At 33.5% G+C, this 14,149-nt stretch overlaps 1 protein-coding gene across 1 annotated transcript in view; it reads left to right on the forward strand.

Annotated features, from left to right (window-relative positions):
• Nucleotides 1–1,623: 1,623 nt before the first annotated feature.
• LOC145933550 (uncharacterized) overlaps nt 1,624–14,149 on the forward strand; it is a 25,099-nt gene continuing 12,573 nt past the window's right edge. Inside the window, exons 1-2 of the mRNA XM_083033347.1 lie at nt 1,624–1,853; nt 2,276–2,368. Of these exons, the coding sequence (XP_082889473.1) occupies nt 2,306–2,368 (63 nt within the window). The 5' untranslated portion in view covers nt 1,624–1,853; nt 2,276–2,305. The remainder of the gene's footprint in view (nt 1,854–2,275; nt 2,369–14,149) is intronic.

The following is a 14,149-nucleotide window of genomic DNA, read 5'->3' on the forward strand; positions in this document are numbered from 1 at the left end:
TGAAAAATTAATTTTGATAATTTTCCGACCAAAAAAATAATTAGTACAATAGAAGAATATATAAAGCAGTGAAATTTGGATGTATTGTTTATTATAACAAAAGATAATAAAGAAATTTTCTAAATTGAAAGACGATTTGAGGTTAGAATAGCATTCCGTTTTCCGTAAAAATCACTCCATGGGGAGCGAGGCTATCGAAAAGTCGGATTGATTCCCACTCTAGTACTTTTCCGAGATTCCGTTTTCCGAAATTTCGACTGCCATGGGACAGCACCCTGATGAGGGAGAAGTCCCAAGTTTCTCGCTTATCCTTTTCTAGTTCACAGTGTCATCAAGAGTGGGGAGGACGGCATGCCATGGTGGGGAGTCCGAACACAAAATAATAAACAAGGACAGAGAGTGCTGCTTGAAAGTCAAGACCCCTTTTGGCATGCTCTCTCTTGTCACACACAGGCAGGCCTAGCGCTCATTCCAGTTAGTATATATTTCAGTGGGAAATCCCATTGAAAAAGTGAGAGAGCATAGCCTTTCTATACGTCAAAGCCTCAAGTTAGCGATATCTAGGTTAAGGGACATATTCTGTAATCTTTAATGATGTTATGTATCATTGCGCAGCTCTATTACATGATACAAAAAATCTGCGCAGTGAAGCATAACAACATTGTTAGGCCCTGCGCACAATAGAGAAAATATTAGGAATAAATATTAAATATTAAGAATAAGAATTATTTTAAAATAATAAGGTAATTATTTAGAATACGGGCCTCACCTCAAAAATCAATAAAATTATGCTTATTCGACGCGTTTTTGCACAAAAAAAAGAATCTGGCAGAAAAAAGTGGTGGTCTGCCTCGCGAAGCGAAATATTAATTGTTAAAGTTGACACATTTCTAGGTTAAGAAACCTGTCATATCGACGACATGAATACTGTCTATGGTCATATGCGCATGCTCTGTGGTCATAGTAGAACAGTCTTACACACACGGGGGGGGGTGCAAGGGGGGCCTTTTGCTCCCCTCCCGCACCCTTCCCGCCGGTAGGGGACGCATTTAAGTTGTAAAGCGAGGTCCACCCAGCCAACGGCAGGGAGGGTGCGGGAGGGGGGCCGAAGGCCCCCCTTGCACCCCCCCCCGTGTGTGTGTGTGTGTGTGTGTGTGTGTAAAACTGTCCTACTATCTTGCTAATCTTTTCGATATCTTAACCTAGAAACCTGTCAACTTTAACAATTAATATTTCGCTTCGCGAGGCAGACCACCACTTTTTTCTGCCAGATTCCTTTTTTTGTGCAAAAACGCGTCGAATAAGCATAATTTTATTGATTTTTGAGGTGAAGCCCGTATTCTAAATAATTACCTACTAGTCTTTTATACCCAAATTTGTATTTTTATATCAGAGTTTTTTCGATTTTATTATTTTAAAATAATTCTTATTCTTAATATTTAATATTTATACCTAATATTTTTTCTATTATGCGCAGGGCTAAATATTTATCATTAAATTATTATTTTTCATAATTGATTGTTTTGTTGAATATCGGTTCTGTTTTTCGATTTCCTATCCAATATGACCGACTGAGTCGATTGCGCATTAGTCAGCCTCGCCGTAGTCGCTGTCAGTATCGCCGCCATCTTATGTAACAGTTGTGGTTTAACCGTTTAGAGATCGTGGTTAACATTGTGCACGAACGTACTTGTAAGGTAGTTCCGAATTGTTCGCTGTGACTCATATTCGTCTATACTGATGAAATAATGTTGTACTGTATCACGGGAACGTAATTGCAGTATAACATTGGTGGTTGTAAATCAGTATACAATATTTCTGCTATTCCTCCCGTCAATGATCCGACACTTCAGGTACAGCATGCCGATTTTCTTATTTCGATTTTATTCTTTTGCTTTCCATTCAATAATTAATGTCTTATAAAAAATACATTATTTGATATGCTTGTTCAAATTAATGTAAATCAGATCTTGCATTATATTGAACTAGATGTACAACATTAACACATGCTTGCATTCTATCAAAATTTTAATAGATTACTTTTATATTTACAATGTCCATTTGTTACCACCACGTGCTTAGATTTATTGTTTTTTTATCAAAAATAAACAATTTCTTCTGGTAAAAGCATTATCTTTATATCACTCTAATCGGTAGTCAATGTGCTAACTTGCGGTGCCAAGTTTTTAGTTTAAAAACTAAATAATTTGCTTGTGTAAATACTTTAAAGCATCGATTTCTATTTGATAAATTTTAATAATTTGACATGTTACAGGAGGAGTAAGCATACTACAAGCATTGTGATATGGCTAGAGTTCTATTATACGAGAGAGTAGTTGATGCTGTACTCACACGCACAAGTCCATCAGTAAGTATTTCTATAATTATATATAAATATAGCTAGCAAGTTTTTATAATTAGATTTTTTTAAACATATCTATGTGCATATGCAATTTAAGATTTTATTTACATTTTTACATTGAACATTTTGACTGCATATATGTTGATTATATGTGTGCCGTAAGTATTTTTGGATATCAGTACTGAATCTTACGAGAGTGCTATTTAGATATTTAAGTATTTATTTGTAATTAAGTATTTATTATATTTGTTATATATCTTTGAGAAATCAAAGAAAATCAGTTTATATGTTTAATCACTTATATTACACTCATGTTTATAGCATACATAATATCGTGATTTAGTTTTCTTATTTTCAACTTTGTTATGTGAAAAAAGTTTTTATATTTTTTTATAACATCTAAAATTATTCATTAATAATAATCATTGTTCTTAAGTGATATTTTGACTATTGAAAGTTTTGATAATTAATGCATGATATAAAAACGAGTTTTTCTCACAAAGTAGATTGTCATAGCCAATAAATTAAATAGATAATATTATTTAATTTGCGATAATATGTGTAACAATAGTTGCATTTGTAAAACATAATGATCGTGTAAACATTTAATAATAATTATTTATAATTAATATATGAGTTTAACTCTTAAGCCCCTTGCACAATGCCAGGCAACAGGCAATATGAACAGGAAATAGAAAATATCCACCAATAAAAGCAGGGAATAATATCTATTCCCTACTCTTGGTGGATATTTTTTATTTCCTGTTCCTATTGCCTGTTGCCTGGCATTGTGCAAGGGGCTTTAGTTTTGTGCTCAAAAACCAATGAATAATCATTGTGTTGTCTAAAGACGGCCATTATAGCATGTCAGCATTGAGGCTTGTTTAGTAATGAAGTTTGCGATAGTCGGTATAGTAGAAAACTGCTAAAGGATCTATTTACCATGTAGGTTCCTACTTTACTATCATAACATAAACGCGGATCTCATCATAGAGCTAGTTCATGTCCCGGCACGCTGGCAGTGCATGTGGAGGGGATAGTCCCACACATAGGCTGCGTTCGTTTTGACGCTTTCAGCGCTGAAAACGTCGCTTTATCTTCGTTTGATATTCAATGTGCAACGAAGACAGAAGATACTTATAGCGCTGAAAGCGTCAAAACGAACACAGCCAGAGAAGAAAACGTCTGTCTTCTATTCCCGAAAATGGTCGAACGCCGAGCACACACGTACAACCTTCTTTGTATGGGACTACTCCCTCCACCGTGCTGCCAGCGTGCCGGGACCTATGGATCTCATTTAATTGAGAAGAATTATATATCTGTACGTTTCTCTTTCCGGCAATGCATTTATATAGGAGTTCAAAAAGCAAGTAATATTCTTTCGCGCGTTTTGTTGCTTATTTTAAATGAAAGAATGTGATTTCTAGCATTTTTCATAACCAAAGGGCTTTTAAAAAATAATACAGAATCATAACATTTTATAAAAGAAAAAAGGAGGGGGAGGTAATAAAAAATTTTAAATGACACCTTCAAGTTGCACTAACTCTTATTATTGTTGACGTCTATAGAAGCTTTGAAGATTTGCTTATAATATACTGCGTCTATTGGCGTTTAAATTTGATCATCTGATGTTGATCACTATTTTAGATGCCTTTAAGCGCTCGATTAACATTGTTCGAAATAGACTATTTAGTTTATTTATTTAGTTGATTGACTGCCAAGCGAAAAGAATAGTTTTCGAAGTATTTAAAAAATGTGCTAAAGCCATCTAAAATAGTGTTTCATCGAAATATCGTTTTATTTAAAAATGGCATCTAAGAATTTTCAGCGTGTGCTTTCTCGCCTCTGACGTCACAATCTAACATGGCCGCGACGAGGACCGAGCCTTAGGCCGGGTCTACAATAGGTGTAGTAAGCCCTAAGCCTTAATAAATTGAACAATTACAGTCGAGTATTCTCCTCATACTTGACTGTAATTGGTCAATTTCTTAAGGCTTAGGACTTACTACACCTATTGTAGATCCGGCCTTAAGGAAAAAAATTTAACACAAAATTAATATGATGCATTGTTTCAAAATAGGAGCCAATAGAACAAAAAACAAAAACCAATCAATTTTTGAAAAGTTTTTACAGCAATTGTAATTTTACAACAAAATATGCGCGATACTAAGCTATTCAACTTAAAAAAAAAAATTTTTTTTTTAAATTTATTTTATTTACTTCTGACGTTTCAATAAGGAGATATTTAACTTTTCGGTATGGAACAACGCAACACTAAACGCTTTCTGGGTGCGTTCGGGGCATGGACGTATGAATATATCTGGACGGAGCGTAAAGTTAGTTTTAGGGCGAGGGGACCGATACTGGCGCGGCGGGGGATCGGCCATCTTGTCTGGCGACATTTTGGCGCTCTCTTTGAAATGTGACACATCATGATATTTTATTTCTACTTCTATTGCATGAGAACAGACTTTTATAGAATAGAACATTAATTCAACAATTGTGCGCAATTGAAAATAATTTTCTATGTTTATATTAAAAGTTTATATCTTTTAATATAAATGATGCAAAATATGATATATTTTTATTGTTTGTATGGAGAACCATATCCTCATATTTTGGCTTTTTTGAAACGTATTAAAACGTTTTAAGCTATAAAGTCATAATTATATAAAATATAATTTATTAAAATTTTTGAAAAATTATTGAAAATAACTTTATACCTAAATATATTTTATACATATATATATATATATATATATATATATATATATATGAATTACACTCATAAACATTAAAATCAACTTTATTATAACAATATTGATCATATATATGTAATACCACGAGACCACTTTATAGCTAAAAGTGTTCTTAATTTGTTTAAAAAAATCTGAATCATGAGAATTACGGTTCTTCATATAAATAACAAAAATATATCACTGCATCTCAGTTGGTTGATGAAAAAGAATTGTGTTATTGGATTCGGGGAAAGAAAGACTAGATTTTTATCATTAGGTTTGCGATAACTTTTATTGTAACAGCCGATTGCAACACAAAGCGGCATTTTTTAATATTTTCGTGTAATAAATTAATTTCGCACAATAAAATAATTCAATGACACTGTTCTATACCTATGGAGCAGCACTAATGTCGCCAGACAATATGGCGGCCCCCTCCTCCCCTAAAATCTTCACCCCCCGCGCCAGAAAGCTCCGTCCAGATATATTCATACGTCTATGGTTCGGGGAGACACTATTAGCGCTAACAGCGTCTCTCCATGTTACTTACTAAAAGTTGAACAAGGATAGAGCATACTCAAAGCGCTAAAAGTGTGCTTTTTGAATGCAGCCTATGTGGTCGGGTTCTGTCGGGCAATAATACGCGCTGTGACGAAATTGTTCAGAAAATGAAATAGGTACTGCCCAAATAACAGTTGCTAAGCGATGAGAACAAAGTAATAACAAGTTTTGTAGACGCCGATATCTTTTCTGAGCACATATGTGCTCATAGGCAATAAAAGACGTCTTAGGCTAAGCGCACATATGTGTTCGTAGTATCGAAAGGGTTAAAGATGCATTAAAATTCAAACTTGCATTTTTATTAGATTTAAAATTTTGAAAACCGAAAAATTAAAATGTTATTAAATTCTTAACCCAGTAATTAATTGGATATTATTATGAAGAATAGAGAGAGAAGGAAGCCGAACTGGTATGGAGGAATTTTCGAAAAGTGCGACAGAATGCCGAGCCTAAATGTAGTTTACTAATGCTCCGCAAGATTGCGCTTTTGCCTCACGGGACTTACACGTACACGGTGGACTTTTGTGTTAGTCATTCTCTCTATTCTTCTTGCTACCTATCCTGCAATCTTTCTTCTTTTAAACTAACGAGCACCTTGTGATTACAATATCACCTATAGGTATCTGTAGGTACTATCGCCGGACCTCGGTTTGGGTCATTGATATATATTTAGACGGAGCCTAAACTGCCACTTAAGGCAAGGGGGACCGTAAGATTGGAGGGGAAAAGGCAGAGGTTCAGTAGTGGTACATCGGTTAGCTTCGGCTCGTGTCGGCTCGATGCTTTTTTCTCACCAGTCCTACGGTCCCCCTCTCCTAAAGTGGCAGCTATGTTAAGTCATGTATATCCGAATAGCACCGAAGAGGAACGGAGTTACCCGATTTACCACTACTCGCTCCCTTACCGCGAATCTGACTCCACCGCTGAGCTTACGTCTATATATCTCTATGGTTTGGGTCGCATAGCCCGAACACACAGTTCGGCCTCCTTCTCTCTATTCTTCATGGATACTACGAAAAATGCCGAAAATCGTAACTTTTTAAAAGAAAGAATATGAAGTTATTTACATATTTTTTGGACATCTTGTATAAAGTCTCGAGCTTTTGAATCAGGATGGTTTTTGAACAAGCTGGATTGCACAGATATATTTCATTTTAGCTTATGATAAGAACTTATAATAATTTTTCAAAATTTGTGATTTATTTTATGCAAGTTCTGTTTAACATATGATTATGTATTAAGATTAATTCTATTGTGTGTGTGTCATTGACTATGTTGTAATTAATCATTTTGCGATTGAGATTGTTCCGAGGATGGGATCCGATAGCCCACATTACTAATTGGTCAATTGAACACTAAGACTCTCTGATTGGTTAAACCAGAGAGAAGAATGAGAGAGGTCACGCCGTCGTTTTTCGTCAAACGGTTTTTCTAGCTAGTACAGTGGCGCTAACTGGAGGAATAAAAATCATAACTGATTAAAAATTATCCGATTTATGTCGTGTTTGGTGTCATTTTAATCGCAAAAATCTCATTAATCCATTATAATTATTTTTAAGTCGATTAAATGCGAAATTCAAAAATTTTATTTTTTATAGTAACATGACATATGATATGAAAGATTATATTTAAAGGGAGCCTTGCGAGAGAGACTTCGGAACTTTTTGATGATGCTCATCTCGCTCACTCTTTGTTCGTTCTCGCTCTCGCTTCGACGGCATCGGGAAACTTTCCTTATCTACAATAATTCACGCGAATGTATAAACATCTTATACGTAAAAACTGAAACTTTTAATTTCCTTTTTGTCGGATCGAAAATAATTTTAATGGATTAGTGAGATTTTTGCGATTAAAATGACATCAAACACGACATAAATCGGATGATTTTTAATTAGATAGATAATAAAAATTTTGATTACATAAGTAATTAAAAATTATTTAATTTATGTCGTGTTTGGTCATTTTAATCACAAACATTTTATTAATCCATTAAAATTATTTTTAACTCGATAAATTGCGAATTACAAATTTTATTTTCTATGGTAAAATATGACATGAACCTCGCGTAAAAGACTGCGGAACTCCCTTTGACAATACGATCATCCTGCTTATTCTTTAATCGTTCTCGCTTTCGACGATTTCAGAAAGCGAAACCTTTTCTTATATAAATAACTAAAAACTTTTTTTTATGTTACCTCTTTGAAAATAATTTTAAAATATAGCAAATATTTTTGTATCGCCAGTGAAGAATAAAATTAGGAATAACTGTAGACGACCCAACTGGCTTAATTGATTTTTATTAATTCGATGTCATATATAAAATACAGACTACGTTTCGACCTTTGGTTCAGGTCCTTATCAAGTCTTACGTAACATTTAATAAATTTTTTTTTTTTTTCTTTTTTTTTTTTCTTTTTTGTTCGTTCTTTACCATCTCTATGAAACGTTAGTTGACACATCATATGTATTTAGAGAAGTTTAACTTGTTGAAATTTTATTAAATGTTACGTAAGACTTGATAAGGACCTGAACCAAAGGTCGAAACGTAGTCTGTATTTTTATATGACATCGAATTAATAAAAATCAATTAAGCCAGTTGGGTCGTCTACAGTTATTCCTAATTTTAAAATAGATTAAAAGTAAAAGAAACACACCTATATATGTTATATATTTTTCTTCAAGAGATTTTTGTAATATTATAATAATTATTTTTATTGTTTTAATTATCTATTTATATATAAATTTGTATTTAACTTTTAATCATCGATGCACATTAATTTATATCCAACTGAACGTAATAAATAAATATTATTTAATAAATTAAAAATAAATAAATTAAATAATTTTAAAAAATAATTAATAAAAAAATAATTAATAATAAAGGAGCAATTTGTTATTGCTTAAAATATATGCTTGATATTTTTGTTCCAGGAATAAAAAAAGTAAAGCGATTAATTGTAGATGTCTTTTACATTATAATTAATTAAGAAAATTGATTTAACAATTTATTTTTTATTGCAGATACGTATATGCATAAAAATATTTGAATAACTTATCGTTGTCCATAGTGTATACTAAAACAAAACATCACGCGCAGCTAATAAAATCAAATAAATCTATATTTATATATTTTTTATGGAGAGCTTATTAGATTCACAATTGTGGATCTAGCACAGACATGAACCAATCGGTCGTTTTACCGTGCCACCGAAAAGTGGATTTGGCTACGTAGTTCCGCCGGCTCTAAAATGGATCCAGTTAGCGCCACTGTACTAGCTAGAAAACCGTTTGACGAAAAACGGCGGCGTGGCCTCTCTCATTTTTCTCTCTGGTTAAACGTGCTGGTTATCCCATCTGTCGATTTGTGTGGATATGTATTATCAAGATGTCCTAATGGCCGTATCAGATTATGGATTAAGATTGTGATTAGATTGAAATTTCACTAATCAGAGCAGAGTTTACTAAACTTGAGATTAGATTTCTTTATTCTTTCTGAGTGGTTATATTTCAGTCCAATCCGTAGTCTGATACGGGCATAACGGGACCCTTTCATTACCAATCAGATACAACAATGGATTGCTGATCGCATACAGTTTATCGATCTTGTTTGGGTACAGTCTTGATCGACAATTTCTAGTCAAAAATTAGATCAGGATCAAATTAGGTAATTATGCAATATAGAAGTAGTTCCGATGACCTTGACCTTGACATATGTTGTCAAGGATATGACTCTGATTGTAACTTTTCCTTATAACTTAATTGGCGGTCATTATTTATTAAAAAATTGTTAATAAAAAAAGTTTATTAAATAAAATGTTATTTTTCTCATACATTTAATAAAAAGTACATTGACAGATTCATCCATTTATGTATAGTAAATCGAACGTATGGGCGAAGGATGGGCACAATCCCTCCTCCTGCACTCCTATTCCATAAGAAATCTAACCTAACTCAACCCATATCCGAAGGAAAAATTTTTATTAGTAATAATTCACTCTTGGGATATAAGTTTGGGCGAGGGTTTGGGTTACATCTTCCAGAAGTGGAACCTCTCATAGGAGCTCACTGCGTCCACGCATGTACTTTGCAAGACGAATAACGAATACTACGTTTACGCGAGTGTTACTTCTGTAGTAACTTACTCAAATTATCGTAATTTACGATAATTTACTTCGCGTAATGGGGGTCTAGTCATGAAGTATAGACTAGATCCTCATTTGCGCGAAGTGAATTATCGTAAGTTACGATAATTTGAGTAAGTTACTACAGAGGTAACACTCGCATAAACATAGTAGAAGCGAAGTTCACTCTACACCTAACTTTGATTCTTCAGGATTGTAAGCATATATTTTAAAATCTCTCAGACATGGGTTGGATTAGGTTTAGGTTAGGTTAGGTTAGATTTGGGAGGTGAGATACAGCGGTTCCGCCCCTCCTCCGCTCACGCGTTCGATTTATCATGCATAAATAAATGAATTCTGGTAAAAATTTATTTATTATTTTATAAAATATATATGATGTCTGAAAATTGCATATAATTCGTGAAAATTCTTTTGTTAATAATTTTTTAATAAACAATGACCGCTGATTAAGTATAAGGAAAAATTACTCAGAATCATGTCCTTGACAATATATATCAAGGTCAAGATTATCAAAGCTACTTCCCTTATAATTGCCTCACATTACGAAGATCAATTCAAAAGTAAGTTTCCCTATTTTTTTCTCCTAGACAATGAACAGATCCCTGGGGCGTTAGAAACTTTTGTTTGGGTATGCTGGAAACATTGGTACGGTTTGGTGCGGAAGTGATTTCGCATCTGTAAGTACGCTTCCTGCAACCATGGAACAATGTTTACTAAGCGTGTCCGATTGTGCGATACTGGTCGTCATCAGTCATCCGATTTTTGATTACAAAAAATGAAAGTGCAACGGATATCCATCCAATTAACAGAAGTTTATGAGGAAAAATGCTTGAGCATTCAAACGATTTGTCATTGGCGCTTAAGATTTTTGAAAGAGAGGACAGATGTGCACGACAAGCAGCAGAGTGAAAAGCCTATTATTCCTACTGGCAACACAGACCATTTGAATGTTTATGCATTTTTTCCTATAAACTTTTCTTAATTGGCAATGGCAGATATCCATTGCACTTTCATTTTCTGCAGTCGGATGACCGCCCGTATCTCGCAGTCGGACACGCTAAGCAAAAATCGCTTCATAGTTGCAGAGAGCGTACTTACAGCTGCAAAGTCGCTTCTGCACCAAACCGTATCAATATTTTCAGCACACCCAAAAAATTTTTAACGTGCCAGAAATTGTTCATTGTTGTTTCTTGAGAGAAGAAAACAGAGAAACTTACTTTTAAATTGACTCTTGTAGATTAGATTAGATTAGATTTATACAGAGTGAGGGTAAAGGAAGGAGAGGAAAGGAACTCTGCTTTTTCCATTGCATTTAATTGCAATGTAATCAATTCCAATGCATAAACAATCACAATGTAATTAATTGCAACATGGGGACAATCACAATTCATGATCAATTACAATTTGTAAACAGTCACAAAATATGAGCAATCCAATGACATATACAGGGTGTCCCATTTTAATATGTCACCCCTCATAACTTTGCAGGATGTTACGTGGTCGCTATGCACGTAGCGAGAAGAGACAGTCTAGTGTTTCACGGTTACTAGGCACGCAACGAAATTATGTATTGCGCTTAGCAACTGTAACATTGGGCTGTCTCTTCTTGCCGCGTACATAGTGACCATGTAACACTGAGCTGTCTTTTCTCGCCGCGCGCTTGTAGGCGCACGAATTAGTCGATTTTTTTCAAGAATGTTGCATTGAATGCGGGACGTTCCGAAGCGATGCAAATCGTGCCGGACATCTTTTCTTTTTTTTATGTGGGGAAATTCTCATGGATACCCTCCGAGGAAGTAGTGCCGAACTCGTACCGGCGACAACCACGCGAACATCTTACTCGGACTTGTTTGCGCGAGATCCGGCACGATTTGTATCGCTTCGGAATATCCCGCATTCAATACAACATTCTTGAATATAATTGCAACGGTTCGAATTGATAAAGGTAGCAGATACACATTTTAAATCATAATTTGTCGTTAAAAAACCGACTTTTTTCAAATTGAGATAATTCAGTGAAAAATTATCATATCGAGTTCCGCTAAAGCGCATTTTAAAGAGTAAAGTTTGAATTTTCACGTGCTTTTTATCCCATTGAGCTACATCAACTGATTCAATTTCCGTGCAATTTAGGAAAGTGGACCTTTTATTTATCAATTTTGCAGGTTCTCATTCTATCATTTGCCATTGCAAAACTGATCATTCCACGTAATCGGCACTAAAATTTTCTCAAACTATAGACTTCAAGCTTTATTTTCGTTTTTTAAACACCTCGATATCATAATTATTAGCTGAGTTATAAATTCTTGAACTTTCACAATTTTTTATTACTTTTTAATGTACCACTTTTTTTTGGTCGAGTGTATATATAATAACGCTATCTTTAGCTAGGATAAATTAATATTATGAAATTGATATATGGTTTTTATGTAGAAAATTTAATTTAAATTGGATTATTACAGTCTGTTAGATAAAACGTGATAGAATAGAAGCGTGTAGGGCAGCATCTAAAAAATAAATTATAAAAATAAATTTTTTTTGTATTTTAAAGTAGATCATTTAAATTATTGCGTAAATACTTAGTAGTAGATCCAACCACTTCCATTGTTGTCCTTATTGCCTGGCACCTTCTTTCCATGCTTTCCATCAAATTTTTCTCGTGGTAAAGAGAGCCATATTTGCTGAATCCTGTTCACAAGCTGCTTGAGATTGTACGCAGATTCTTTTTTGAAGCTTATGCTTTATATATGACACATTTTCGATCGGATTGGCATCTGGCGACGATGCTGGCCAATTCATGGCTTTTCTGACAAAAGAAATTTTTGTATAGTGAACCGGTATTTAAGATTTTTTTCGTGCAGGCGACGTCTAATTGTATTAATTCCTACGTCTATATTCTTGTTACGAAGCAAAACTTGACCTTGGCGTAACGTTAAGTTTGGACGTCGTTCGTAAAGCCGGTAGATCACTTTGTTTTGCTTTTCTGTCACACGATTTGATCCTTTCTCTGGCAAGTCATTTACATTTCTAATCTTCTTATATCGACTCATCCACTTCTCCAGTTCGAATGACTTCGATTTTTTAATTAATTTTGCAGCTGCTGCGATTGATAATTTTGATTTTTTCGAGTGGGTAACTAAGAACACTGCTTCGTAACGCTTTAAGTACTTTGTACTCATTTTGAAGATTCTGTTTCAAATAACACCAATGTTTCGCATACTGATTAAATTGGTACTGCGCAATAAAGCACACTTTAAAGTTTCCGACCGCATTTAACAAATGGCGCTGCGATTATTTTTCTCTAAGTTTTGCCGTACACTCTTCTGTGGAACAGACTGTAAGAGTCAAACGTGAATGGTAATGTATTGACGTCATAAAACCAATGTTATTAGCGACATCTGGAAAACTAAACCTAAACCTAAACCAAATAACACAACCTCAACTTCGTTGATATGAATAAGATTAAAGTGAATAAATGAATAAGATTTATTTTATTTATTGCCTTATTTTATTTATTGATTTGTATAAAATAAATATCTTAACTTTAACATGTATATATTATATGATTTTAATATATATTTTATTAGATGATTTATTATATAATAAATATTATATTTCATTATTTTATTTTACAACATATTGAATTCTATTATAATCCATTAATTATCAATATCTAAAATATACAATTAAAGATATACATATATGTTATACTTATGAATTTCAGACTTTCTAAAATTTATCTGTATAATATATAAATTAATTTGCTATATTTATAATTACTAACAAATATATTTATTTTATTAACTTTAGACGTGAAAAAAATATCTATACCTACATATACAGTTATCTATAGTTACATTTACAATTATACATTTCAAGAACGTTTAAATTTACCGCTATTCTTTCGCTTCCGATGACGTCATAAATACGTCATCAAACTAAACCATTCCGGACCCACCCGTATTGTCACATGCTCCTTCCTGATATTCTTTATTCAAAGAATAAGATCCAGTTTCATACTACATATTTTAATGAGTTTAAAAAGTCCACAAGATGGCAGTCTTTCCGTAGCCTTTTTTTTATAAAAATGGAACGGTCGAGATAAAACGGTTCTTGTTCCTTTTTAAGAAATCACTTTGTCCTAAAAATTTTTTAATGCATTACTCTGCGTTTTTGTTGCAAATATAGTACAAAAATACTTAGAAATCATTCTCGCATAAAATCAACAAAGTTGAAGCCCAATTAAAATTTCAGTAGATAGATAGATATAATATTTATTGATCCCCTATGGGGTTACAATTTCTACAATCTCTTACATTTAGTACTCTGCGTTGATACCACTGCTT

This window comes from Prenolepis imparis, unplaced genomic scaffold (assembly GCF_030444845.1).
Source record: "Prenolepis imparis isolate NDT839.2.m4 unplaced genomic scaffold, iyPreImpa1.0 SCAF_3, whole genome shotgun sequence".
NCBI classification, from domain to species: domain Eukaryota; kingdom Metazoa; phylum Arthropoda; class Insecta; order Hymenoptera; family Formicidae; genus Prenolepis; species Prenolepis imparis.